At 40.4% G+C, this 26,581-nt stretch overlaps 1 protein-coding gene across 2 annotated transcripts in view; it reads right to left on the minus strand.

Annotated features, from left to right (window-relative positions):
- ABCD2 (ATP binding cassette subfamily D member 2) overlaps window positions 1-17,774 on the minus strand; it is a gene marked incomplete at both ends in the record, with an annotated part of 41,269 nt that extends 23,495 nt beyond the window's left edge. Inside the window, 6 exons of one of the 2 annotated variants that reach the window (XM_079542064.1) lie at window positions 4,498-4,643; window positions 5,935-6,029; window positions 8,802-8,970; window positions 11,666-11,787; window positions 15,337-15,517; window positions 16,863-17,774. In XM_079542064.1, coding sequence (XP_079398190.1) covers window positions 4,498-4,643; window positions 5,935-6,029; window positions 8,802-8,970; window positions 11,666-11,787; window positions 15,337-15,517; window positions 16,863-17,774 — 1,625 coding nt within the window. The remainder of the gene's footprint in view (window positions 1-4,497; window positions 4,644-5,934; window positions 6,030-8,801; window positions 8,971-11,665; window positions 11,788-15,336; window positions 15,518-16,862) is intronic. The other variant, XM_079542065.1, reaches the window with a different exon arrangement.
- Window positions 17,775-26,581: the final 8,807 nt, after the last annotated feature.

A 26,581-nucleotide genomic window follows, 5' to 3' on the forward strand; every position in this document is an offset into this window, starting at 1 on the left:
GTGGTTTGCAGAAGCTATGTGAGACTTCTGCACCAACTCTTAGAATGGTACCCCTTCCCTCCCTCTGATCTGGAGCACAATCTAGATGCACAATTCCCAGATATTTCAACAAACTCCACCTGTTTGGGAAGAGGATGGAACCAGGCCATGCCCTTCTTACATAGGCGGTTGACAAACTCACTTCAGATGTTTATAGACTCTCTAAGCCCAGACAGCAAATGCATGAGGAAAACAAAGGAGCTCAGAATTCTTAAAGGCATCCCAATACAGTCACACTGACCCACAAATACCTAAAAGATTTGCACCAGGGGGTGCAAAATTTCTTCTTGGAAAGAGTGGTGAGGCATTGGCACAGGCTGCCCAGGGAGATGGTGGGGTCACCATTCCTGGGGATGTTCAAGAAATGTGGAAATGTGGCACTCAGTGACATGGTTTAGTGAGCACAGTGGTCAATGGCTGGACTAGATTATCTCAGTTGTCTTTTCCAACCTTAATGACTGTATGATCCAAATACAAAGGCCTTAAAAGTGATGGGGCATATTTCTGAGCCTACCAAACCTGCACCAAGACAGCTGAGAATATTCAGCCACAACAGGGAGTATTCTTGCCAAAAGACTGCTCTCTGTCACTCACTTGGAAATGTTACCTCTGTCACTCACTGTTACCCTTAGAAATGGAATATCTTAATAGTGTCTAAAAGGTCTTCTATGGCTGTAGTCTAGCAGGATAACAGAACCAGAAAGGATAGTACAAAACTGCTGTTCAGTAAAATAAAATAGTAGACTAGCAACAAACTAACCAAAAGCATTAAAAAAAAAGAAAAAAAGAAAAAAAGATTGTTCTCTGCAAGAAACTAAAGGAACTGAAAAACAGGAACACCTGAATGGCATAGGTCATAAAAAAAAATCAGCCACGTCTGCAAAATCTAGCAACCTGGGGAAAGGTAAAGGTGGCAGGATGAGATTGCAACCACCATCTCAGTTTGATGCAAAAAGCCCTGCTAGACACCAGCAGGCAGCATGCATGCTAACTGGGATACATAGTTAATAGAAAACTATGAAGTAAGATCTATCTATTGATTTTGCTTGTAAACAACAAATGCACGCACAGAATTACATCGATATCATGTTGTGATCTGGGAAGGCGTGCTATCTTTATGGTATCACCACCTGGCCCCAACCTTGCGCAAAACTGAAATAAGAAAATCTTGGCTCTGTATGTGGAATTGGCAAACTGCACATTGGGTGAAAGAACCCCGTATGTGGGACAAAGGATGCAGAGTTCATGTGGAGTCAAGGCGTGGCAACGTCCCTCAGATCTCCTGGAGACAATCCAGGAACAGCACGATGGCCTCAGTGGAACAGGCTGGCAGAGAGGACGTGGAGTCTCCTTCTACGGAGATATTCCAGACCCACCTGGACGCCTACCTGTGTGACCTACTGTAGGAAGCATGCTTTAGCAGGGCATTGGGCTCCATGATCTCTAGAGGTCCTTCCAACCCTTATGATTCTCTGACCTCCACACTGCACCCTTTCTCCTGGGGGATGCTATCAGGATGGACTGCATAGGAGTGATACCTTCAGGACCCTCTGCTAAGATGGCGTATGCCAACTTCTGGGGTCAAAGAGGATGGCAGAGATGCAAGCTGAATCCTAGTTGCTGGCTGAGATATCTGAAATGAAGAAGTGTGCTGGAGGAAACTATTCCAGCACTGCAAAATTAGGAGAAAGCAGCTAAAAACAAATAATGCTGACAGAAATCAAAACCCAGATAGGATTGAGTTCCCCCGAACAGCCCCTTACAAAATCTGCCTGAACACAATAAGAACCTTGATTCTTCAAGACTAAAGGGGACATCAGTGGGAAGGGCTGCAGGCAAGTAAGCCTCAGATATTGCTCTGAGAAGGGACTAGTACCTCACAGAGAACAGAAGTGGCTGAAACTCAAGATTTTCTGCAACAAAAAAAAGAGAATAGCTTTTGTGTCATCTAAGAATGAAACTGATCTTAGGAACATTTCACACAGTAGGAATTCAGAAGTACTGTTTTGAAAAACATTTAATAAAGCATTTTGTTCAATTGCCTGAATGAAGGCCTCGAGCTGATGGGAAAAGTGATGGCCCAGCATTCAGCCTGTCACACAATGATAACATTAGTGAATATTGCCCTTGTCATCTCTTTATTTCTGATCTGACTATAGAGTAGAAGCAGGTAAGGTCACTTAAACCAAAATGTTCACTATTGTTCACTATCTGCAATCAGACTGCAAGGAATACTGGAAATACAGTTGGAATTACCAAAACTTAACACAAAATGTGCTACAGAAGGGTTGAATATTCTCAAAAATAAAAGCCTTGTCTATTTCAAATTGGACCACCTAACATTAGCAGAGACTTCAAAAACGTTGAAATTTTTGCATGCATTCATCAGAAAAGAGTAAAACAAGGATTGTAACTCTTATAGCTACTGCAAAGATAAAATCTTTGAGATTTGAGGATAGGAAAACCAATGTGAAAAAAACAAAAACAAAAACCACTCTGTGTGGAGTTCAAAGTTTGATGAAGTGAAATAGAACAAAAAAGAAAAAATGAGTAAACACTTATTAAATAAACGAGGCAGAGTGTCTCCAAAACTAGTTTCACTTGTTTGTATATTGATATTTTCTTCAAAAGAAGAATAAATAAAAATACTGTTTTCCACAACCATTCAGTACTCTTAAAATTATCGCTAATTATTACACAGAACTGCTTCTCACCAGGGATTTTGAACATAGCAAAAGAAAAAAATCACGTCCCCAATGCCTTACAGCCTTCCACTGAAGAGAATAAAAACAAGAAATCACATTTTTATAATCACCTTATGCATATTTCTGTAATCACTTACTGTATTTAATTAATCTGTTAGATTTTTATACACCATCTTCCATAAAATAGTTTATAAAATTGCATATGAAAGGGATATAAAGGACATATATAGACATATCTACATATATCTATATATACATATATATATATATAGAGAGAGAGAGACATATATATATCCCTTATAATTACAAACTAAGAACTGCAGGTACCCAGTAATCATCAACTTAAAACATGGCAGTAACCTCAGACAAATACATACAACGAAAGAGGCCATGAAGTAGCTTTCCACACGTTTTACTTCTTCCTAACCATGATTTATGTATGCCAGTATATCTCAAAGAAGATATATTTGTGCAGGCATAAACATGAGACAAAAAAAAAAGAATTCAACTGCAGAACCCCTAATTTCTTATACAACCAGAATGCAGTTCTTGCAGAAGTGTTCACAAAAGTCAGTATTTCATGAAGACACTAACACAAATCTATGACTTTAAAGCTAGAATGAGGTTTTGTTAAAAGAAAAGACATAAAATAATGGTGCTGAAGTAGAAACCTCATATACTTCACCTTCCAACTTCACATCTTGCACAATCAAGTCCTCCTGACTTTCTGCTAGGAAGACTATGTGTAGGTATGTAAACACATGTATGTAATCTGCTTTTGTTGCCCAACTTCCAAATCAAATTTCTTGTCTACATAGTAGCATTCAAATAATGCAATTATTTCTAGGAGAATCTAGAACATTACATGTCACGTACTTCAATTTCAAAATTGTCTTCATGTAGAACATTTATGACAGTGGCTGGCAATAAATTATACATAAATTTGAAAACATTACAGATAAATTTTCTGTGTTACCTTCATTTGCAGCAAGGAAAATCTGTTCATCAGTTACTATTTTCCATTCAGCTTAATAGCTTGTATTTTTAAACAAGACTACAGACTGTATCATGAATATTTATTTTGCCCATGGGAAGAAATGAACTACAGAAAGCAATCAAAGATTCTCAGTGTTTGATTTTGCTTCCACAAAACAACCTATTTAGAAGTCTCCAAGGAGACATTTTAGGATCAATTGCATAAATTATGTTAGAGAGTCCAACAACAAGTCAGAACACAAATGAAGAATAAAACAGCCATGTTTCCTTCAGTGAAACAAGCATCCATTATTTAAAAAAAAAAAAAAAAAAAAAAAAAAAAGCAGTTTGCAGTTATTATTTGATTAGATTCTTGTTTTGAAGTATAAGCTGAAGTTGTTACAACTATTTTGAACAATTCAAAATTTGGAAAACCATATATCCTCACTGGTTTTGATTTAGAGTTTTAAAGTGAAATGGGAATATACTAGGTCTATTTCAAACTGTTTCACATTCTAGTCTGTTGCCATGATCCCAATCAACCAGAACTCATTAGCCACTGGGGGAGTGCAGCCACCACAAGATGAGTACATCAGCTACCCATTTCCAGCAACTGAAGATTTGCATCAGCAACAACAAGGAATCAATATTTTTTAGCACTCCCAGTGCAGCTGAGGTGGTGCTTAGCCCCTTGTAACTAGGCTGTAAGAAATGTAAGATCAAAAATAAGAGCAGCAGGGTCAAAATTCATGTAACCAGATAAATAGGTATCACATACCTTTGTGGTATATAAAACATGTGCTGTGGAGGGGGTTTGTAGAGGATTCCTTCATACACAGGCCACAAACCGCTTAAAATTCTGAAAAGTGAACTCTTTCCACACCCATTGGGACCAGTGATTAAAAGGTTCATGCCCTCTTCAACCTAAAGTGATAATGAAAATGAAAAGATGTTACTGTGCAGTGCTCAAAGGCCCCCAGAAGGAGTTATGCAAGCATTTATATCAAATTATTAAGCCTTTTCATTAATTACCTGCATATTTTTTTAGTGCAATCATTCTGAAAACTGTAGAATTAAATATAAGAATAAAAATCATTTCTATAAAGTCTGAGTATTTCTATAAGTTATGCTAATTATATCATTACATCAATCCATCACAGTCAGAATCAATTATTCTAACATAAATTCAGTCCAAAATTGTTAACAGCACAAAGAGCAGTGCCAAGCCATCAGTAATACTAATTTAAGCAAAGTGAGCTTGATCAAATGATTTGGAAAATATAATTACCAGTGTTATTTTGGGTGCAATACATTTGGTTTCATTCATTTAAACAGGACTCTGTGTATATATGAGTGTATATTCATTCACAATCACAATGTCAATATTTTATATAAACACATTGATTGTTATACTATAATTGCATTACATAATGTCTTTGTTGAGCCAAAGAAATAAATATAACTGTCCCTTTGGTTGTAAAGCTGTAATTTCACAAATCTGCAATTCCTACACTGGAGCCACTGGAAGCTTTGCTGTAACTAGAACCCTGCACTGCTAATTCAACTACTCCAGTTCCATACAGATGTGATGAGAGAAAAAACTCTGCTTTAGGTGAATTAAAGAGCTTGCTGCAATTATTCATATTACTGTTCCAGTCATTTCAACCATTTTTAAAAACAATACCATCAGCATTGGAACATAAGATCAGGATACATAGGGCAGAAATGCAGTAAAGGACAGAGAACAGTATCAAGTGTAGCTACAACAGTCTTTTTAAAACTATTTTTTTTTTTTTTTGAGTAAAGACTCCACTGTTACAGTGTAAAGGACTGCGAAGCACGCTGTCAACTATTAGTACTGTTCTTCGTGGTTGTCAGGTAAAACTAACAACAGGCTCAGCTTTTTCACAGTTGCTGTGAACTCAGACTTTTAAAGGAGCCCATGTGAGCCAAGCATCCCAATTTTACTGATGTTACCTAACACGGATGTGGACTCTCGCATACACCTTTTAAAACCCTAGGTCTAATTTTTCATGTGTCATCTCTCTTCTTTTTCTTTGAGCACTACACAAGTCTGCCTCTACAAAGCTACTATGCCTACCTTTCTGGACTTCCCCTTTTATCCATATGCTCCGCCAAGTACTTAACATAAGGTACATGAATTCTGTGCTGTTTATGTTAATGTGATGGCAACAATTCTTGCATATCATCTTACTTTGAAGTTTAGTCTGGAAACCACCACATCGCCATTCGGGGTAATAATAGGAACATTGTCACAAATTATTCCATTTTCAACATCAATAACTTTTCCTAAAAAGAAAAAAAAAAGCAACACTTAATGTTTTTTGAAACTTCCCATGAAGCAATGATACCCAACAGCCTTCGTGCACAGCTGGGAAGCATAAGTTAGTGCGTTCAGAAACTGTTTTATGCTCCCCAGGTTCCTCAAGTGAAAAATTTGGATAGTAAATCTTAGCAGGTCAGAATTACACTGTCAATATTAGCCAAGAGTGTGTAATGAATCCTATATTTTATCATAAATACACAATATACATCTCTTCATTGTATATATATAATATACACTCTTCTAACAGAACCTAAAAAAAACAGGCTTATAGACAAGTACCAGAAATTACTATTACATACAAGAAGCAAACAAAAAGGATTTCCCTTTGTATCAGAAGACTGCATCTTCTAAAACTTAGATTAACCTGAACAAAGGAAAATGAAGCTACAGAAAAGTTAAGCTCATTACAACAGGATCTGGTAGTATTTCCTTCAGCTAAGGTTAAAGTCTCATGTCCTCTATTAGAAGGCTATTTGTTCAGTTGCTTCCAATTTTGTCAAATTACAGCAAGCTGAAAAAAAATTCTCTTTCATTTATCAATCTAAGTGCTATTTTTCCCTAACATAAGTTTCATTTGAAACAGTAGCACCAACATGAAACTATGGAAAACAAAACTGTTTTGCTATTGAAAAAAAGCCATGATTGCAACCTTCTCATACCACTGACAGGCTCCACTACCTTCAGACTCCTCAATGGCACTTGATATACAGCTGGGAGATCAACCACCCCCCATCAGCCATGCAGTTCTCACAGGTTCATGAACAGGCAGACAGATTTGGCCAAGACATTTCTCAGAAAAGGGCTGTACCTTTTTTCACTCCAACTACAGGAATATTTGCACTTGAGTTGGCACCTAACTGTGGAGAAGATCTCAAGCAAATTTGCAAAATTCACTCATGTTTCTGAAGAATGCAATTACAGGAGAAAAACTGTAGTTTAAAAAAGGATGTATGACACACAATAGTAAGCTAAGTACTAAGTAAACTTAATTCCCATTCCCAAAAGTCAGAGTGACTGACAACCACAGTGTGCTTTTAAACCTTGTAATCAGAAATACAATTTTACGGAACTTCTGTACAAATGTATACAAACATATTCAACTTTAAAATTCTGAATATTAGATGCCTTGTATATATAGCAATATAATCATCTGTTAAAAATATTCTAATACTTCCCATATTTTCACAATGTTCTTATTGACAATGGTGAATGCAAGGCAAAGCACAGTCATTCTTCAGGTACATAAGTTTGTACTGGACAATTTAAAAGGAGTGTGTGGAAGAGCTGTGAATACTGAGAGTTTTCTAACAGTGGAAATGTACATGCATGTGATCACGTGTACTTTTATCCACATAAAAATCCACTCTGTGGGGATTTCTAAAGTACCAAGACTGAAAGAAAGGAGGAAAGCCAGCATACAATGGTACAATGGCTCTTGTCAAAAAAAGTCCAGGGCCTGTGGCCTAGATTCATCTGGCCTCAATTCTGCTTAAGTCCTTGTGCCTAGAGTTCCGTACTGGCCCGCTGCCTCTGAGAGCCTGCAACCACTGCATACCAATGTTAGCCACTGCAACATGGGGGGAATTCAGGCTAGGTGAGATGTGCCACACAGGTGGAATCAAAGCTCAAAAGGAAACACAAACAGTATTCTTTCACATCTGAATGTATTACCTTATATTTTTAAAATACAGAGTTATCTAAATGGCCCCAAAATTACTTTGCTGCTTCAAATAACTAAATGAATTTTTCTCTTGTACATGACAAAATGTAACAGCTGTACAACATCAAATGCCAGCCAAATACTGCCAAGACCTACAAGATTAAGGCATCAGCTGTTTCCACAGCTATCCACTGCACTGCATCACACCGTTTTGAAGGGCCTTCTCAGGAGACCATTGAGAAATTTGTGCAGAAGGGTAATGCCATTGAAAGTGTCTGAAAAAGTATTTAGTAAAGAGCACTCTGGTGCTTTCCACTCCAGTGAGATTTAAGTTTTCAGAAACTGGAGGGTGAGAATGAGGTTTTCCAACACCAAAGAAGATAAAAAAGGGAGATGGTGTATAATGGAGCACAATAAGAAATAGATGAACACAGGAAATGCTTTGTGAAGGGTGCAGACAGAAAGACAGAGGCTCCAGAATGATACAAGTTATAGGGACGGGAGGAAGAAGCTGCATATTCATCAGATTATTTGGGAGAGGGGGGCACAGAGAGCTGTCAGCCCATTTCCGCTAGAATATCCTCACTACAAGATGAAAAGGTGAGCAAAGGCTGAGAGTAACTGAAAACAAATTATTATTTTTGTCAAAAACCACTGAACCAATTTCTCTTTCCCTCCTACCCTAAACAAAATAATTACATTTGAAGATGAAAATGTTACAGTTTCCTTTTTCTGAAAAAAAAAAGAAGTTAGAGGAAAGCAGGCACTGTCTATGCAGTGATAATAATACCATCACCACAACCACCACTTAAAATAGTACAGCCGAAATACCTTTTTCACTGTAAGTTTTCACAGAAAACATTTGAGCAATCTCTGTGGAAACGTTCTAGAAAAGCACTGCACAAGCACCGAGTTACAAAACAGCAGAAAGATAAAACAGAAGGCAACGCGGTCTCTGGGGCACTAAAACTGAGAGAATGATTTGTTATAGAAACAAATCCTGTTCATCTACTGCCCTCTGCATCAGCCAGACATTCCCCCAGGAGAAAGATATAAAAAAATGTGACTTAATTACCCTTGATTTCTAAGGGTCCATTGACATGTGATTCTATTTTATCTTCATTCTTACTGTTGTTTTCAGCGCCTTGAATAACAGCAGTTCTCTTGTAGATGCCTCTCTTCACCTCATCGAAGACAGAAAACATGTTGTAGACACGGGCTGTGTATCCTGCTAACTCAGTAACCTGTGAAACAACAAATGCCTCATTGCAGTTGTACTTCACAGATTCTGTAAATAAAATGCTTGGCCAAAGATTCACAAAAAACATTCCCAGCTATTCTCAATTATTACTCTGGAAAGATCAGTGATGCATCTTTTGTCACCTATCAGTTCTTCCTCCTTTGAGATTCTGTCCTAACCAAAATGCCACCCACAGCTTGTAACAGCCAGCAGACACAGTCTGAGGAGGACAGATGCCAGCCAATGTAATTTACTATTGCTCCAGTAAATAAGGAGGTTGCAGGGACTGCTCTTTTTCATCGATCAGCACAACCTTTAACCTAGGCAGAATTGCTAGCTTAGTTCAAATTAGCCTATCATACAAGAAAAAAACAAAATTTCTGCATTTTCCAGGAAAATACAGACTGACAGCAGTTAGAAAAATAGGCACCTGTAATTATATGGTTACTTCCTTGTGTGCTCCAAATCTCCAGCGAGAAAGATGTGTTTCTCCTGTGTAAAACAGGCAGCACAAGGGTATTTGCTAATGAAAAATACAGCACAGAAAAGAAATGATTGTCCTATAATCTGCATGCCGGGTACCAGAGCCAAATCTGAGATCCTGAATTGCAGATGGGAATTTTTAAAATAGTGAAGTCTCTTGCAGGGCTTTATGATTTTTTTATCCCTTTATCTCAGTTACCACCTGGTGAAAACAGGAAGAACAGATCTCTCCTCCAGGAGATTTCTTATTCACAGGCACTGACATTGCCAAAACTCCTAAAGAACTACCTCCATCTGCTGGCAGCAAAGAATTAAACCTGGGCATCTTATTATGTGTGAATTATGAGATGTTTTTAAAATGAAAGATTTTTATAGTAAAAACAGAGAGAAAGATAAGAATAGCAAGAAAATCAGCATGAGATTATAAAATGTTTAGCTTGTAGTTAAATACATACAAGCTATAATTCATCCCACCTGCAATGGGCATAAAAAGATTCAATATATGCAGAAACAATCCTGTGAAAATTTCACTGCACTAGACACAGATCTGAGTCCTAGACAGGGTCAGTGCTCCACTGGAGATTAACAATTACACAACACCTCAAAAAACTCAGCTTGAAGAGAATAACCAGCCAATATTTCAATTCCACCAACAAGCAGTGATGCTTGATGGAAAAAATCCTGCACACAGTGAATGAAAAACGTAACAACTGCACCCCACAACAAAAAAAAAATGTGTAGGAAGTTTCCAAACCATGATTCTACAAACTTGCCTCATCATAACACTAAGTGCTACCATCTAAATATTGACCCACAAACAAAAGATGAGCCAACTTGTCTGCAAGCTGAACAATGCTGACTAGAAAATGGGCACTTGGGTGGATTGGGTAGGCAAGAACTGGAGTCTCACTGTCACTTGAAGTGGATTGAAGCATGCTGTCATATTGGAAACTGCCTGAACCACAAAGCAGGAATGATAAACTGGTTGAAGTACTGCAGTATTTAAGAAAAGTAAAGTGTAAATTTAAGACAGAAGCTCAAAGAGCTGATTTTTGATCTCATGCTGGCTGTGTTATAATTTCACTATATGATAAACCTCATGAATTTGTTCAGCTGTTACTACTGTGTTGCAAGGGATTTGTTTTTCCAAAATATAATTGCACAATGGTTGTAAGTCCCCACACAGATCATATAAATGACTTAGATATTGAAAATAAAGTAGAATAACATCCGTGCATAATAGCTTATCTGGCAGTCCCTCTAGAGCAGAGGTCAGGCAGGGAAACAGCCAAAGCTGCGTAAGTCAAAATCGCAGTCCATTAGAACCATTAGAACGCGGAAAAACAACACAGACTCTGGCCTTATCAGAGACTGTTTGAAGGTGCCAAACTACCCCTCCTCTTCCAATTTAAAAAGCTGTAGCTATTAATGCTGGATTCCAAGTAAAGGAATTCATAATCTTTGATTGCAGTGCGTGCCTCCTCCCATTGCACTGGGAAAAGGCATCCCACGAAAAGGACAAACAAAAACTAACTCAACAAACACAGAACCACATTCAGAAGGAAACACTGAGAAGAGTAACAGCTTTGCCTGGATTTTCACTTGCTTAATAGTCTGTGCCTAGAGAAATTGCCTGGAGAGATCACAGACAGACTGCAAGTAGGGTGATGACACCCATATCTGATCCTCCAGACAAACATCCTGCATTTCTGGGCTATTTGCAGTCATACGGCAGATTTTTCCTGATAAAATTTCTCTGCTGTACAAAATTACTTACAAATTAACAGGTTCAGAACAGTTTAAGTGGACAGGAAATAAGTGTTCAGTTCTTTCTGCATTTCTTATACTTTTCAACGTGAGAGTCCCAATTCTCTGGTCCACTGAAAAGACAACAACCTGAACTCAGTTTTGTGCTCCAAGCAGAAGAAGGCTCTGAACCTCTATCAGCCAGATTCTGGGAATTTCTATTGCTCTCTGATGGCACCTGAACACAGGTGTTAAAGATAACATCTGTGTTGCATCATATCGACAGCTGTGCACTTCAGACTCATTGTGGACCTAACTCTAAAGATCAAACTATCAGTTCAAAGTTTACCATAGATTTAGTTGAGACAGTATTTACCTTAAAAATAATATTTTTTTTTATTTTTACATTAGACGTAAACCCATTTTACTCTTACTTCCTTTACGTTTTGCACATGACTGACGTACGATACCTCTTTGTATGAAGACATAATCCTTTCAATAGCATCTGCACCAGAGATCAGTAGGTTTCGTGATGTGGTGAAAGCTTCTGTTCTTTCACTAACCATTGCCTGCTTCTGGCCATCTTCTAATTCTGAAAGTTTTTTAAAAGAAGAAAACTTAAAATATTCTTCTGAAAATTATCTCCATAGATCAAATTATCATCAAAATGTGAGCTTTTAAATTAAATAAAAAATTAAACTCTATAAAAACAACCCTTCAGAAAGAACCATTGAATGTAATTAGCATAGACAGCTTGGTAACAAAGGGTAAAGGGGAATGCACAAAACGCATCTTCTTATGCCAAATATCCTAGTCTTTTATACTACTTGTCTCCTTGGGTAATTTCATCCTAACATATAATTATCCAATTTACAATTTTTCAAAATATGTAAAAGTGAAACCTAAACAGAAGATTTTTGATAGCACTTTTTTACTGCTTTTGTATTCACATATTTGTTTTCAGCCTTGCTTATTTACCTACTTATTTACGAAAGAGACATTTGTCTTGATGCAAACTTTGTAACATGGCAATATTTCTATAAGAAAGCAGTAAGTTCTTCTCTCATTAAAGATGTGTTTAAATAGGATACCTCTTTCTCTCAGAACAGTTTCTCTGTTCATCAGACCCCAAGAAGAATACAGCAAACAATATTCTTTCACTTGGGAACTGCCTCACCTCCCTGGCAAGATCAAATTCCAGAAATCTACAGGCAGTATCAAAGCCAGACCTATCTTTCTATCTTTATTAGACACGTGGATCTAAATACTATCTTTGACACTGACATATCAAAAACAAATCCCTACGTAATTAAGTTTTGAATCACTGAAATATTACATGGATCATCTGTGGAAAACTTTCTATATTTCTCATATATTAACTTTGCTTATACACCTCAGCTATATGTTTTTCCTGTCCTCAGATATTTCTATAATGTAATTTTTAAATAATTTAACCAGTGAATACACTGTCATCTGATTGTGTGCAATCTAGCCACTTAGGCCACAAGGAGAGGCATGGTTTAAAAAAAAAAAAAAAGAGAGAGAGAGAAGATGAAGTCTCTTGCAAAGAAAGGAGGGATTATGAAACTCCTGCACATGATGGCCTCATTTATTTACAAAGTCATTTTCACTCCAGGAAGAGTAAACTTTGGTGATAGCAAGAATTCAGTTAACTCACTGCTATAAACTAAAATAACATTTGTTTCTGATTTCTCAGAGAGCCAAACTTTACTGGTTTTGTTGGGATTATAGCTCATGCAGCCCACAGTATGTAGAACTACCAAAAATAAATCATTTAGGAACTGGCCTAAAGCAGTATTTCCTCCTGGATGCATTTGCTTTCAGCTGTTTCCAGCACCCAGGCTTGCTCACTTACCAACAACATGGAGATCTCTGCATACTGTTCATTTTAAGCATACTCCAAAAAGAGGTATTTGACAAATTAAAATTACACAGAATTTATGACTGTTTTGCTGTTTCAAAAAATACATGTCTAACCCATCAACGTTTTGTGGACTTGCCTCTGATTGAAGAAGTGTGACACTGAAACAGTGCAGACAGATTGTCCCTACTTCACGCAGTATGTAAACATTTCCCTTTTAATTTATGTAATTGACACTCCTTCTTGTGTTATAACCAAAATAAGAGTTCATTGTGTCCACCAAAATCTGAGCCTTATTTTCAAAAATGGCTACTTCTCAGAAACCGATGAGACCTTTGGAACACCAAAGGTTTAATACAACAAAAATGAGAAATATCATCAAATGGAAATCTTCTCTTTGCCAGTTAATTTCCTATTTCCTAAATATCCCCATTAAAAATTATTCTTTTTTTTTTTTTTTTTTTTTTTTTTTATTGCAGTATATATATATACATTTTTAAGATTTCTTTCTTTCCCCTGAAGAAGTGTATGAAATCTGCTGCTTTACACCAAAGTCTCAGGTCTGGTCACAGAAGAAGTTTTATGCACTTACTTTATTCTGGCAATTTGTCCTGAAGTCCAACATCTGTTCCTTCAGATTTGAATTAACTAGCACCTGACCTGCTGAGGCCTAGGGCACCGCTTTGCCAGCTAGATAAATGTTTGATCCAAGTCCAAGTCGGTTCAATTCTTTCAATAGTTGTTACACACTGGTTCTGACAGTATCATTTGTCAGTATTAATTACATGTTTATGAAGAACCATTACAATATGCCTCAGGGCTCCATTCTAGTTTCACGCTCTAACGTTATGTTGCTGGTACAAATATTCTTTGCTTTACAACATGAATTATCTCTGTATCTTCTTTTTCTACATTTCAAAAATATTTATCAAAAATGTACTCATGAGTAACAAGAATGCTATTTGGTTGAGCATGCACACAGATCAATTATCCATCATTTGTTCTATATACTTTCACTGTGGCTTAATCCTTGCAAAGGACAGTCTTTTTCATTTTTTATTCATGCCGTAATACCAGGGAGATACATACAATGTGCAATCAAATGACTTTTCTCTGACTGCACTCGTTCTCATCCTGCAGATGGACTCTTACACTGATGATGGCACTCTCACACTGATGGTGATTCTCACTCAGCACTTCTGCTTCCGCTTGCACAACCTTCACTAGTTGCATGAGGTGAAACAGTTTTTACAAACTCTTCTGTTTGGAACAGGACCTTCTGATATTTCTGAAGCTGTTAGCAGGATGCCAGCGAGGGTGCTGATATGGTGCCCCCTGAGCCATGTGACAGGCAGCAGCTCAGGCAGCTGAACACCCAGCCGCGCACAAGCACAATTGTGAGACTACTAAATAATGTGTGGGCAGGTCGAACCGAGCTTGTCAATTGAGCTGAACAGCCCTGATCTGAAACGTCCTTACCAAAACCTGCACCAAAAACAACACCTTTATTCCTATTTAAATGTACCAAATTCAAAACTCATCCTCCTGCTTATGTTGTAGTATCCATGCTTAATGAATCCTAGGGAGTTTGTAACGTTTTCTGCGATTCCACCTGTGCATAAGGCAACCTGTTGAGGCAAACTCTGACTTGTCTTCATCCCCCCTCCCTAACTACCTTCCTTTCTGCTCTCTTTTTTTTTATAGCATTTACAATAACAACAGTCTCAATTCACTTCTTGGAGAAGTTATGTCAACAGAATGTCAAAAATGATGACACGAAAGCCTTCATTGCTCTTCTCCCAGTGAGTCAGGGAAAAACAGCAGTTCCTAACAGCCAACATGTAATACAATAACTAGCTATAATTACACTGTGGTTTACAGAACAAGGAGATAAGCTCTCTAGGAAAGCCAGCAAGAAGTATCATTTTTTAAAATAGTAGGAGTTGCTGCAAGAACCAGCATGGCATCCCAATAACAGCCAGTGAATGACAACTGCAACTGTCGTTATAATCTGCTGGGAGTACCCCTTAAGTCCCAAATGATAACTCTTTGTCAGCTTTATGCTCTAAGCTGTATCTTTTGCATTGCTCCTCCCCCAAATGACTCGCTATGCCTGAGTTACACATGAGACACGGATGTGGTAAAAAGAAAAAAAAAAGGCTGTGAACAATAAAGAAATGTGAACAACACTGAAGGAAAGCAGTCTTTTGAGGATGTAACTTTACAGAGCCATTTGGAAATAAATAAAAATGGTATTACCGCCATCTGCAAATCCTGTTGCGGTGATGATGGGCACAGCGACCATGACCATGCCACAGCTACTCCAGACGTACTTCATCAGGAACTGCTCTATCATGATGTACCATAAGCGCTTGGATAAAATGAGATTCATTTGATCTGCCAAAGCCTTGTAGCTTTTTTGCAGTTGTTTCATTTCCACCTACAGTTTAAATAAATACATTTATGCAATACAGCAAAAATATACATGCCATCCAAGATACATTCACACATGTGCATGAACTAATCAAGTATCCAGAGCTGTGGTCCCTAAGTGTGCAGTACTCCATAGTCACAGTGCTGTATTCTCATATTCTCGCAGCAGAAGTGCACAGCTTTATTGAAGCCAGAGGACCTGGCTCTTACTTATGTTACTGTCCCTTTATGCCATATTGGGAAGCTTTCAGTTCTTTTAGCATCTGATATATATAAGAACATATGACTTGTCACAATAGCTGACTCTAGCAATCAAAACAAGATTGATTCTACATCCTTTAAGGAACATGCAGCTGAAGAGTTTCACAGCAACCGAAACTCCTCAAATTGTAAAGTGTTTGGGGATCAATTATCTCTGACTTAAATCTGCAGAGCTCTTCGCTGAAACGCAATGCTTCTTGTTTTTGTGAACGGCCTAGAGGAAGTGAGAATTATCCCAAGAGGTTTAACAAGTCAAAGATAGTTCCAAGTCAGTATGACATCATGCACTCAGTTCAAGCCAGAAGATGTGGGAACAGAAGAAACTGTTTAATTTAGCTGTACTGCAAACACTATGGAAGGCAGCCCTGGAGAACGATCGCTTCTACCAAAACAAACCATCTGCATTATATAATTGTTGCTTGGACTGAAAGAGTTGGCAACACCTCAGGCTAGTTACCAGTCTTCATTTTCACCTCATGTGAAACCACTTGTTTTTCCAAGTCATGCTTGAAAGCTGTAACAGCCAAAATTCACTTCTAATAAAAATACTAAGAATTCCTTCATAAGGTGGCTTTAAAACAACCCATTAGTTTATGTAACTATGGCTGCTGAAGTACTGTACTTAAGCTATTTTAAGGCTCTGATGACTGCATCTTTGCTTAGCTGTGTAAAAGAGTGTCAAAGGTTGTTTTGGTCTCTGTGCTATCACGAAGACGTCCCCTAGACTTTCTGCTGTGGCTTGCTAGTGATTCCTGAAGCACTAAAGCTGGGAGCTCACAAACAAGGAAGGGAAAAGAAAAGCCTGGAAGAGTTAAGAGGAGTGCACTGGGTGGGGAAAAAACAATAGTGACGATCGGCTTTCTAGAAAAGCACAGGGTACAGCTGCAAAACAGGAACACTGTCAGAGCACAAGGGAACTACACTCTGCTCCCCCCTGTGAGATTGCATTTTCCTAGGAAACGGGAAGTGCAAGCTGTAAACAGGTTTAAATGTCAGAGGGACCACAGTGTGTGCACAGGGTGGCAGGGGAAGCACCGGTCAGCTCCAGTGCTGAGGAAGCAATCCCAGCACACTCAGATTTCCCTCCTTACCTTGTGCCCCCGGTAAAAGGCGATCTCTTCCACGTTGGCGATGATGCGCGAGTGCACGAAGCGCAGGTAGCCCTTCTTGTGCGCCTCCTCGGCCACCAGCTTGCCAAACTTGGGCGAGCAGGCTTTGAGCACGCGGGCCGTGGCGTAGACAACAAGGCCGGCCAGCAGCGTGGGCCCGATGGGGTTGGCACCCCGGGAGCGTGCCGTGCGGATCAGGGTGTAGGAGGTGAGCATGACATCCAGGATGGGCTTGGTGAGGTTGGAGTAGAGGTGAGCCACCGACTGCGAGAACATCATGATGTCCTCGGTGAGGGACTGGTCGGGGTTGGCCAGCCGCCCGTCCATGCTGATCACTCGGTAGTAGGTCTGGTTGGCGAAGTAGATCTCGTAGGCATGATTCACCAGGCGCGTGCGGAAGGCGAGGGCCAGCTTGCACTCCAGGTACCGGATGGTGCTGTTGACGAAAGTGGCTGGGATGGCGATCATCAGCCATTTGACCAACTTGACGACAAAGCTCCGGGGCTCTTTTTCCACGATGCTCTTCACGATCTTCCCGTCAAGGGCCGCCACATAAATGGAGAGGAAGGTCCTGGAAACCAGCGCGACGGAGTGGAGGCACAACAAGCCGAGCTCGGCGCTGACCAGCTTAGGGAAGAACAGCCTGCGCAGCTCCAGCAGCTGTTTCAAGAACTCCGCGTTGACCGCCGGCGAGGTTCTGCCCCGGCCGCCGCCGCCCTGCGCCGCCCCCCGGCCCGGCTCAGCACGGCTGCCCGCCCGCCTCAGCCGCCGCCGGAGGACGGGGTAGAGCACCTTCAGCCCGTACGCCGCGGCCAGCAGGCAGGCAGCGCGCTTCGCGGCGCTGGAGCGGCTCCATTGCAGCCGGCGGGCCGCCGCGCGCAGCATGTGGGTCATCGCGCCCGCCCAGCGCCGCTCCTAGCGGCGGCGGCTCATGCCCGGCAGGAAGGCCGGCCCCGCGGGCTCCTCGCCGGACTGCCGGGCCGGGCTCCCGCCGCGACAGATGCCGAGTGAGCGCTGCCTCCCCCGGGGTGACGGTTTCCTTCCCGGCCCGGCGCGTTGCACAACGCGGCCCGGCCCGCGACACGCCATTGGCTGCGTCGAGCGGGGCGGCACCTCCGGCGACCCGGCCGCTCCGCGCCGCTTGTCGGCCGCAGGCTCGGCCCCGTAGGCGTCGCGGTGGGACCGCGGCTCGCGGGCCTTCGGAGCTCCGTCGGTTTCCCCCCCGCGGCCGCTCGGCCTGCCTCGCCGCAGTCCGCGGCCGCTCGGCCCGACCGCCGGCCCCGCGCCCCTCCCTGCCGGAGGAGGGACTCGGGTCGGAAGCGCGGCCCGGCGGCCGAGGGGCTGCGGGGGGTGCCTTCCTGTCGTATGCGGGTGTGTAACAAAGCGTTTGTCTGCCGTGGATGAGGACGAGCGGATCTGGAAAATGCACTGCAGGAGTTCAGGGAGCTCTCCCCTAGAAGTGGGCAGGGGCCCGTGCACCCAGCTGTGACCCTGCACGAGCACAGGCAAACTAAGCCGCGTTTGTGTTATGGACGAGTCCTTGGGTAGAGAGCACTGATCAGGGTTGGACAGTAATGCAAGCTTAGGGGTGAGTAAATGGTTTGAGAGAGCTTCGCTTCGGAAAATCAGGCAGCGCATCCTCAGCTGCAGGTGCTGTCCAAAATGCCCTCGGGCTGAGATCAGCAAAACACAGCCAGGCAGCATCCATTGCTTGCTGCCTCCTTGGGGGTTGCTCAATTTATTTCCCTAGTGCACTGGAAGTTATGTAGAGATGTGGAGTAATCCTGGGACTTACTGAAATTTCTGCCACTGAGAACAGGGCAGAGATCTGGATAAAGGTCCTTGTAGCTTTTTTTTTTCTTTTTTTTTTTCAGTGCACAACTCAAAGCATAGGAAAATGTCAAACTGTGAAGCGGAGTAGTACAGTAGTACCGCTAAGTTTCAGTTACTAACCAGGCCTGGGTTCACCGCTGATTACTTTGTCAGCAAAATAAAAAGGTTGCTCAGGGCACTGACTGGATATGTGGCTGAGAAAGTGCCTCGCTGAGGGCTTGTCAGTCTTTAATTCTGATCTGCAGTTAAGCACTTCGCATTCTGGCTTGCGAATATCACAGCGTGCTCTTGGAGCTCTCTTGCCAAACCACAGTTATTTGCAACATTTCATTACTCCAGCATTTTCGTACTAAGGGAGAGTTCACAGCTCTCTTTCGGTTCTGCATGTCTGCTGACCTTTCACTTCAGACCTTTCGGTGGCTTGGTAGCAGAGCTGTGAGTGTGGGTGTACACCCACAGTTGGGTCTGCGGGGAGGTTTAGGTAAAGCAAATCTGGCTGTGCAGTGTTTCAGTCAATGAATGCAATGTATTTCGATGGTTTTCAATCTGCTACCAACACTGAACAGAACTTCTAAAATATGCTTCTAAAATATGCTGCACCATGTACTCTGACATGGTGAGAAGAGATTTCTGGATTTTTTTTTAATTTTGAGCTGTTCATGTATGTACTGGAGTGGGGCTTTGGTTAGAGCCAAGTTCAGCAGAGGATGATCATACAAACCCTTACTCAGCTAAGTAACTCACTGAAGTGCTTCCAAAGTTTCTGTTGATTTCAGTGTAATCACTTGCATGACTGTGGAAAGGCACCCAGAGAATTAGTTGGCATTATCAAGTGAACCAGTGACAAAACATGCCTTTAAATTCAGCAAGGGACACAAGATGTCTGACATTTGATTTTGAATTTGTAGTAGAAGAAAATGACCTATGCCTACTTTAGAGAAGCTGTTTGCTATAGGCATATACCCCAGCATACTATCCAAATGTAGCCATTTGTTTGGGATCAGGTGATCTAAGCTGAGCAAGAAAGGGTGAAAATGGGGATAGAGTATTGTTCTGGCAGTACTCTATCCCTTGTTGTGACTTCAGGGACATCCATGGTTGCTGCTGTAATTTAAATGCCGCATGACCTGTAGTTTATGAGAATGTGTGCATAAGGGACCTGAGTAGTCTGGTCGACAGTATAATCCATGGCAGACTGATCACAAACAGCTCTTATTTATGACAGTGACCTGATTCTAGACAGAATATTGCTCTAAAAGTGCAAACTGGATACAGGGAGATGGAGAGGGAAAGGGCCCGGTCACAGTGAGCTACTGACTAATGATATCAAGTGAAGAATGACACTTCTAATGCTTAGGCTCTAGAACTTATGAACCTTAATATCTGGATTTTTTAGATTTATTTTGTTGTTAGATTAATTTATCATTCCATCATGATAACTCAGCTGAAACCAGCAACTGCAGAACACAATTATGAGAAGGGTTTGTCTATTCGATGCTTTCAAAGTCTCAAATACATTGTTCTTTTTTCTTTGCACTGCTAAAGGTTTATCTTCTCAGATCTTCAGAAAAAAATGCTAACATTTCTGCATTGATTCTGCACTGTAAACATGAGATGCATGCTACATACAGTTGTAAGTGGTAAAATCATGGAACTAGTATCCATTAGTGATGGTTATATTTGCACTACATCCCAAATACTGCATTTGCTGCCATCTTTCTATCATGACTCAAGAATTAATCTGAAGGGACTGTGGCTGGTGGGTATGACAACAAAAATTAATCTATTGATTAACTCTCATTTGGGAGACTTCTAAATATTAACAATAAGCAAGCTGGTTCAGATCATTGCTCCATGTTTTCAGCTGTGAGAATTTCATGAGACACTGAGTTTTCTTCTAAGAAATTCCACTCTTACAAGAGGTTTTTGAGTGTCTTGAACTCAGATAAATTCTTACATAAGTAATAATATCTTTTGACAAGTTCCTCAGATCTGTTTAGTGTGCATGAAGAGGGTCTGCTTGTTTGGACTCTGGCTTCACAAGATCCACTTTCTGGCCATCTGTGCCTGTTCTGGAAAAGACACTGAACAGCAGAGCTCCTTCAGTCCATACCACTTCTGAGTTTGTCAGCCTCTGTCCCATATCCACACCCACCATGAATGCAAGAACTAAATATACTCTCCACCCTCTCCTTTCGGCCAGTGGCAAGACCTTCCATTTTATTTCATAGACTCTTAGAATCATAGAATGGCCTGGGTTGACAAGGACCCAATGATGGCCTACTTTCAACCCCCCTGCTATGTGCAGGATCACCAACCACTAGACCAGGCTGCCCGGAGCCACAGTTTTACAACTTCCTTTTTAAAACTTTCAGATTTTCCTTAAAAATGCTATAAAGACTATAGCAGTCATTCTTTTCTACATGTTTATAAGGCATGGCGTCTGAAAGTGAAACGCATATGCTGGTGCTACACAAGTTGATTTTCTGACAGGATTTTGCTCTTGGTTGGTGTGTAAGATGAATTATTTCAAAGTTTATACCTGTCAGTATGCTGTTGTCAGTGGTACTGTCCCTGCAGATGGTCTTTCAGGCAGATACAATCCCACATTCTTCTCAGCTGGGCTTTGAATTTCAGTCTGTGTAGATCATGTGTCTCTGAGGTGGATGGTTTCCTACATCTCTGGCTTCTCTGCTATCTAATCTTTGGGCTAAAGCATCATTTCTTTCCATTTATGCTCACTTCCAGCTCCTTCAAACCTGCTGTAATTGAGCTCAGCAAGGAGTGTACATCAAGAGAAAGAACTAGAAGAGATAGTCTCTCATCATGCAATTTCAACACAGCAGGGGAAAAAACGGCCTTCTGTTGTATGTTGGGGTAGTCATTGGTTTCAATACATGTTTTATTTAAACTGAGGTTGATTTTCATTCTTTCTACTTGTTCTACAAGTGTGTATTTCATTCTTTTATAGATTTCCCAAATCCCAAATGAATACTACTCATCTCGTGTTGCACAATTTACTGTCATTTTTTTCTGATGTAACGCTGAAACCTGGTACATGAACATAAAGAAACCCACTGTGTTTCTCTTTAGATGCTTGGCTGAAGATTAGTATTTTGTGGTCAAGCTTTAAGAAAAATTGGGTTTTCTGAAATGTCTAGATTTCTTTGAACTAATGCTCTTAGGGCAAATCAAAAAGGCCAGCTGTTCTTTAAGGATGAATGGGGGAAGGGCTTTTAGTCAAATTAATTGAAAGAGGATTCTGTCTTTGAAGATAAACTATTTTTTGAAAGGGAAACTTTGTTTTTAAAACAAGTTTTGACTGTTAAATTTTCTAAAAAGGGCAAAATACTTTAGGCAAAATAACCAACTAAATTCATAAGAATAGTATTACTGTATTTCTGAACTGCCTTGTTTCTCAAGAAGGGAAATTGGTAGAGGAGTTTTCCAAGCAAAAGTTTTAACTTGGAACAGACTTATTTTATTTTATTTTATTTTATTTTATTTTATTTTATTTTATTTTATTTTATTTTATTTTATTTTATTTTATTTTCAGTAATGCATTCATAGTATTAAATAATTAGGTCAATGTTAAGGCATGTAAGTCTATATGGTATTTAAAAGTACCAGAAATTCCCACCCTGTACAGAGGACTCAAAAGCATTGTAGGTACTCTGCATGTTTTATATAGATATCTACAGATGGATTTAGTTACATAATACTAAATTTCAAGATCAATCATTTTGGAGAAAAATCAAAATTAGAAATATGTGAAATAGACATACACCAAAATAATAAAAAGTAATGTTGTACAATATTAAAACATTCAGATTTAACCGTGAGAGTTTCAGGGCTGTTTTTTTGCTGTTGTTGTTTTCTTTTTTAACTACACATTAGTATACTTTTAGTGATCTCTTCCCTTGTTATAATCTGCATTAGACAAAGGTACTTTATGAGAAGTAATGTTACAATGGAAGATTCATAAAGAAACCACTTGCAGTCAGTTCTCAGAAATGGTTTACAAAGACATTTTCCTTCTCTTTCACTCTTTCCAGATTTTGCATAAGCATCACCAGTTCACTCAGAGCAAAGGCTGTCCTGCTTAAGGAATGAAGGGTATTCAGATCTTCAGGATACAGTAAAGCTGTAGACAGCAAAAGACACTTTCATTTCTTGCAGTTTCATTTTAGTTAGCTTCTTCCTCTATGGGTTGGGACACAGTGTAGGAGCCAAACATGTGTTTTGAGTCATCCATCCACCAAATCATACTTGATACTACAGGAGTTCAAAGGGGATTTACTCAAAGCTGCATGTCAGAATCTGTGTGATCAATATTTCCATACCAGCCCTCCTGGAGAAACCTGGTTTTCCATCACTTCCGTCATACCACTTTGGACAGCTTTTCAACATCACTTTTAAGTAGAGCTGATTTGATAAAAAAGAAGCATGTCAGAGGGGAAATCTCAGTGCTGTGAGACCACAGCCGCTTTATTTTAGTAACAGGTGGAAAGCTGTTCTGAAGAGCCTGCAAAATAAATACTTTCTGAACAAATTACACTGAAGAGTTTTTAAAATGTTACAAATATGGAAAATCTTCAGGGTTTTTTTCTTCCTAGTACCAGTTCCTGACACACTGAGAGCATCTACTTATTCTGTTTATTTCACTTCCTGGAGAAGTAGTTAAGTTCCATGAAGCTCACCATCAGGAACTTTTAAAAATAAATAATATCCTGCAGTTATTTAAAAGTCTGGCATCACTCCAAAACACAATCAACTCATTTGGAGTTTTCAAATATTGACAGTGAAGGTGCAATGTTTAGAGTCTCAGATCTTATTTCAGTGTTTACTTTGCCTTACAGAAGAAGAAATATTTGTAAATGTGATGACCATTTGAATGGGTGCTTTGGCTTTATCTGGAGAGATGAATTCAGGGAGGGGAAGATTTCTTACATTAAAAGGAATTGTTTGAATCTGCCACATCACTTTTCTTTGATTCTACGAAGTACTGTTACCTACTGGATTCAGTAAATCAAGCAGAAATAAAAGTGTAGTTTTTTCCTTTAAATCCAGATAATGATGTGAAAGTGTAAGTGTAAGAGTAATACCAATACTGTGTTAGGGGAAAAAAAGACATTGTTAGACATAATATTAACATGTCAAACATTTACACAGGGTGGAAATACAAACATAATAGAAACTGATCAAATGAGTTTAATCTTTCATTGTGATCTGTCATAGTAGCTGATGAGTTGTGCATAAACAAGCTCTTCAAAATCTTCCATGTAAAGTATATATATTTATAATCTAATAGTGCTACAATAAACAACCAGGCTTATTGATCAGAAATATCTGAGCTACCGCAACAATAACACATTCCAAGTTGTCCAACAACTTTGTTCAATTTAACAGGTTATGTTAAAGAAACAGGCATTTTCACTTTTCCAATCTTCTAGCCATGGATTCTATAAAAACACCATAAAAATTAAAGAAAATGCTTGGCTAATTTTTAATATTAGTCTTCTAACATCTACTCTGAGCACTCTGCTCATTGTTGTACCAACAGCTATCCAACAGGTACCTTGAAAAGTTAAGATTATTCAGTGCAGTAACCATGGGAAATTTGTATATAAAATTGTACTGGTGGTTTTGTAAGTGGCAGCGAGTTGCAGGCACAAGAACGAGGGGAGCTGTGTTGTTCCCCATTCAGTCCTGGGACCTCCCACCCTTTTGTGAGGGTGTGCCATTATTTATCTCCAAAACCTTGTCAGACATCTCCAAGAATGAGGGTGCCTGCTAGCAACAAATGCTCATTGATTCCCCAGCATGACTGGGGAAGGGCAGCATTTATCTCTTGCCCTACGAACTGTGCCAGTTGCAGCAGTGGCACTACAGGCTGAGTCTGCCAGACTGAATGTCAGCTGCTCTGTAACCCACTCCAACAGCTGTGCATTTCATGCACACGGGACAGCAAAGAGGCTTGTGATTCCTTGGCAAAGGGGAAATGGTTTCTGTCAGCAGACTCTAAGGGACTGGCAGTGGCAGAAGAAGGGTGGCATCAGCCAGACCGTTGCCTATTGCCCATTAGCCCTTTGCTCTCCTTGTCCTCCTGCTCTCTGTCTGTGTCACACTACCCCTCTTCTCTGTTAGCATTGGGAGCATGGAGATCAGCAGCCCTGGTGCTGCTGGTTAGGAGCAGGCCCCACAGGAGAGCCCTGCCCGGGGCTGCGCACCCACTGGGGCTGCTCCCTGTCCTCGTGGCCGTCGCCAGCTCTCCCCCTCCCCAGCACTGCCAGGGACAGCCCTCCCTGCTTCCTCAGCAGCAGAAAATGAACTGGGTGGGTGGCAGCCGGTGAGTGAAACTCTTCAGGGCCACCAGAAATGGCTCCATGCCAAGCAGCACAGCTCTGTGTTTCAGGCCTCGTGTCCCCTCAGAGACCTGCAGGGCCACGGCATGGCCTGGCGTCCCCTCAGAGACCCGCAGGGCCACGGCGTGTGGCACCCCTGTGTCCCCTCACAGACCGTGCATATCTAAGATTCACTGAAATATTTTAAAAAATCACCTATGGGTTGATAACATTAGAAAAAAAAAACCAGCATAATATTCAGTTTCTTTGGGTCCTGTACCTCTTACCAGTCAGAATTTTAACCCCTACTGTTTTTGTCAGCATTTGAAAGTAGCTTTGGTAAACACGGTTTTATACTCATCCTGACAGTATGTGCAGAATCCAACTAAATAAAGCCTTACGTATCTGTAAGGCTCTCCAGACAAATGGAGTTTCAGAAAGCTGCTGCAGAGGGTTGACCTGGGCTGCTTGTCAGGTGCCTACCTGTGTCACGCTGCCACAGGGAGAAGATGTGAAAGGAAAACCTTGTGGCTTGAGATAACAGCATTTCTTTTAAAAGAAAAGGAAAGTGCATGTGAAAGCAAAGGGAAAAAAAAACGAACTATTCTCTACTCCCTGTCCATGGACAATATCTAGCCACTTGCTGGGAAGTAAGGCCTCAGCATGAGCAGCAGTTGCTTTGGAAGATTTGCCTTTGTACAAATGTATACCCATGCCTACACCCCCACAATCTTTCTCCTGTGTTTTATTGACATCATAAGGTATGGAATAACCCTTTGGTAGATTTGGGTAAGATCCTGTGGCTGTGTTCCCAACCCACCTCTCACCCACCTGCAGCCTATGGGTTGGAGCCAGCTCTGATGTGGTGCGAGCACTGCTCAGTGGTAGCCAAAACATCTATATGGTGTCATGGCTGCTCTGGCAACACGTGCAGAGCACAGAACTATGTGGTATACATCGTATATACACATATAATTTATATTTATGTACTTTATTTGTATAATTATATGTAAATTTATATGCATGTGTTCAGAAAGAGTGTGGGTCCTTTCCAACTCAGGATATTTCATTCTGAGTGCTATAAATTTGGAGATAGTATTAAAAAAAAGAAAAAAAAAAGTAATTCCAAGGATCTATTCCATACTTCTAACCATTACATAAATATGCAACTCTTACTTGACCCAAACATTGCACCCATATTCAATGTGTTCATAACAGTGACCCAGAACTCCTATTTTAAGCATGGTGTCCTGCAACCTGCAATTGATTTAAAACTATGTTTAGCAAGTAGTTAAGTTATGGCTGTTTGCTATATAGCACAAACAACAGCAGCTTAATACAAGTTGTACTGACAACCTCTTTGATCTCTCTTATTTTTTTTCCTAATGTTCACAATATGCCATAATGTGCTGAAAGGCAGAAAGGTGCGATGTGCTCTTTTGCTTTCTTTGTTAATGTGGTTTTGTAACTGTGTTGCAGCATGAAATTGAAAATTAGAATAAATATTGACAAAGATTTCTTGCT

The sequence above is a fragment of the Tetrao urogallus genome (genome assembly GCF_951394365.1).
Source record: "Tetrao urogallus genome assembly, chromosome: 1".
In the NCBI taxonomy this organism is placed as follows: Eukaryota; Metazoa; Chordata; class Aves; order Galliformes; family Phasianidae; genus Tetrao; species Tetrao urogallus.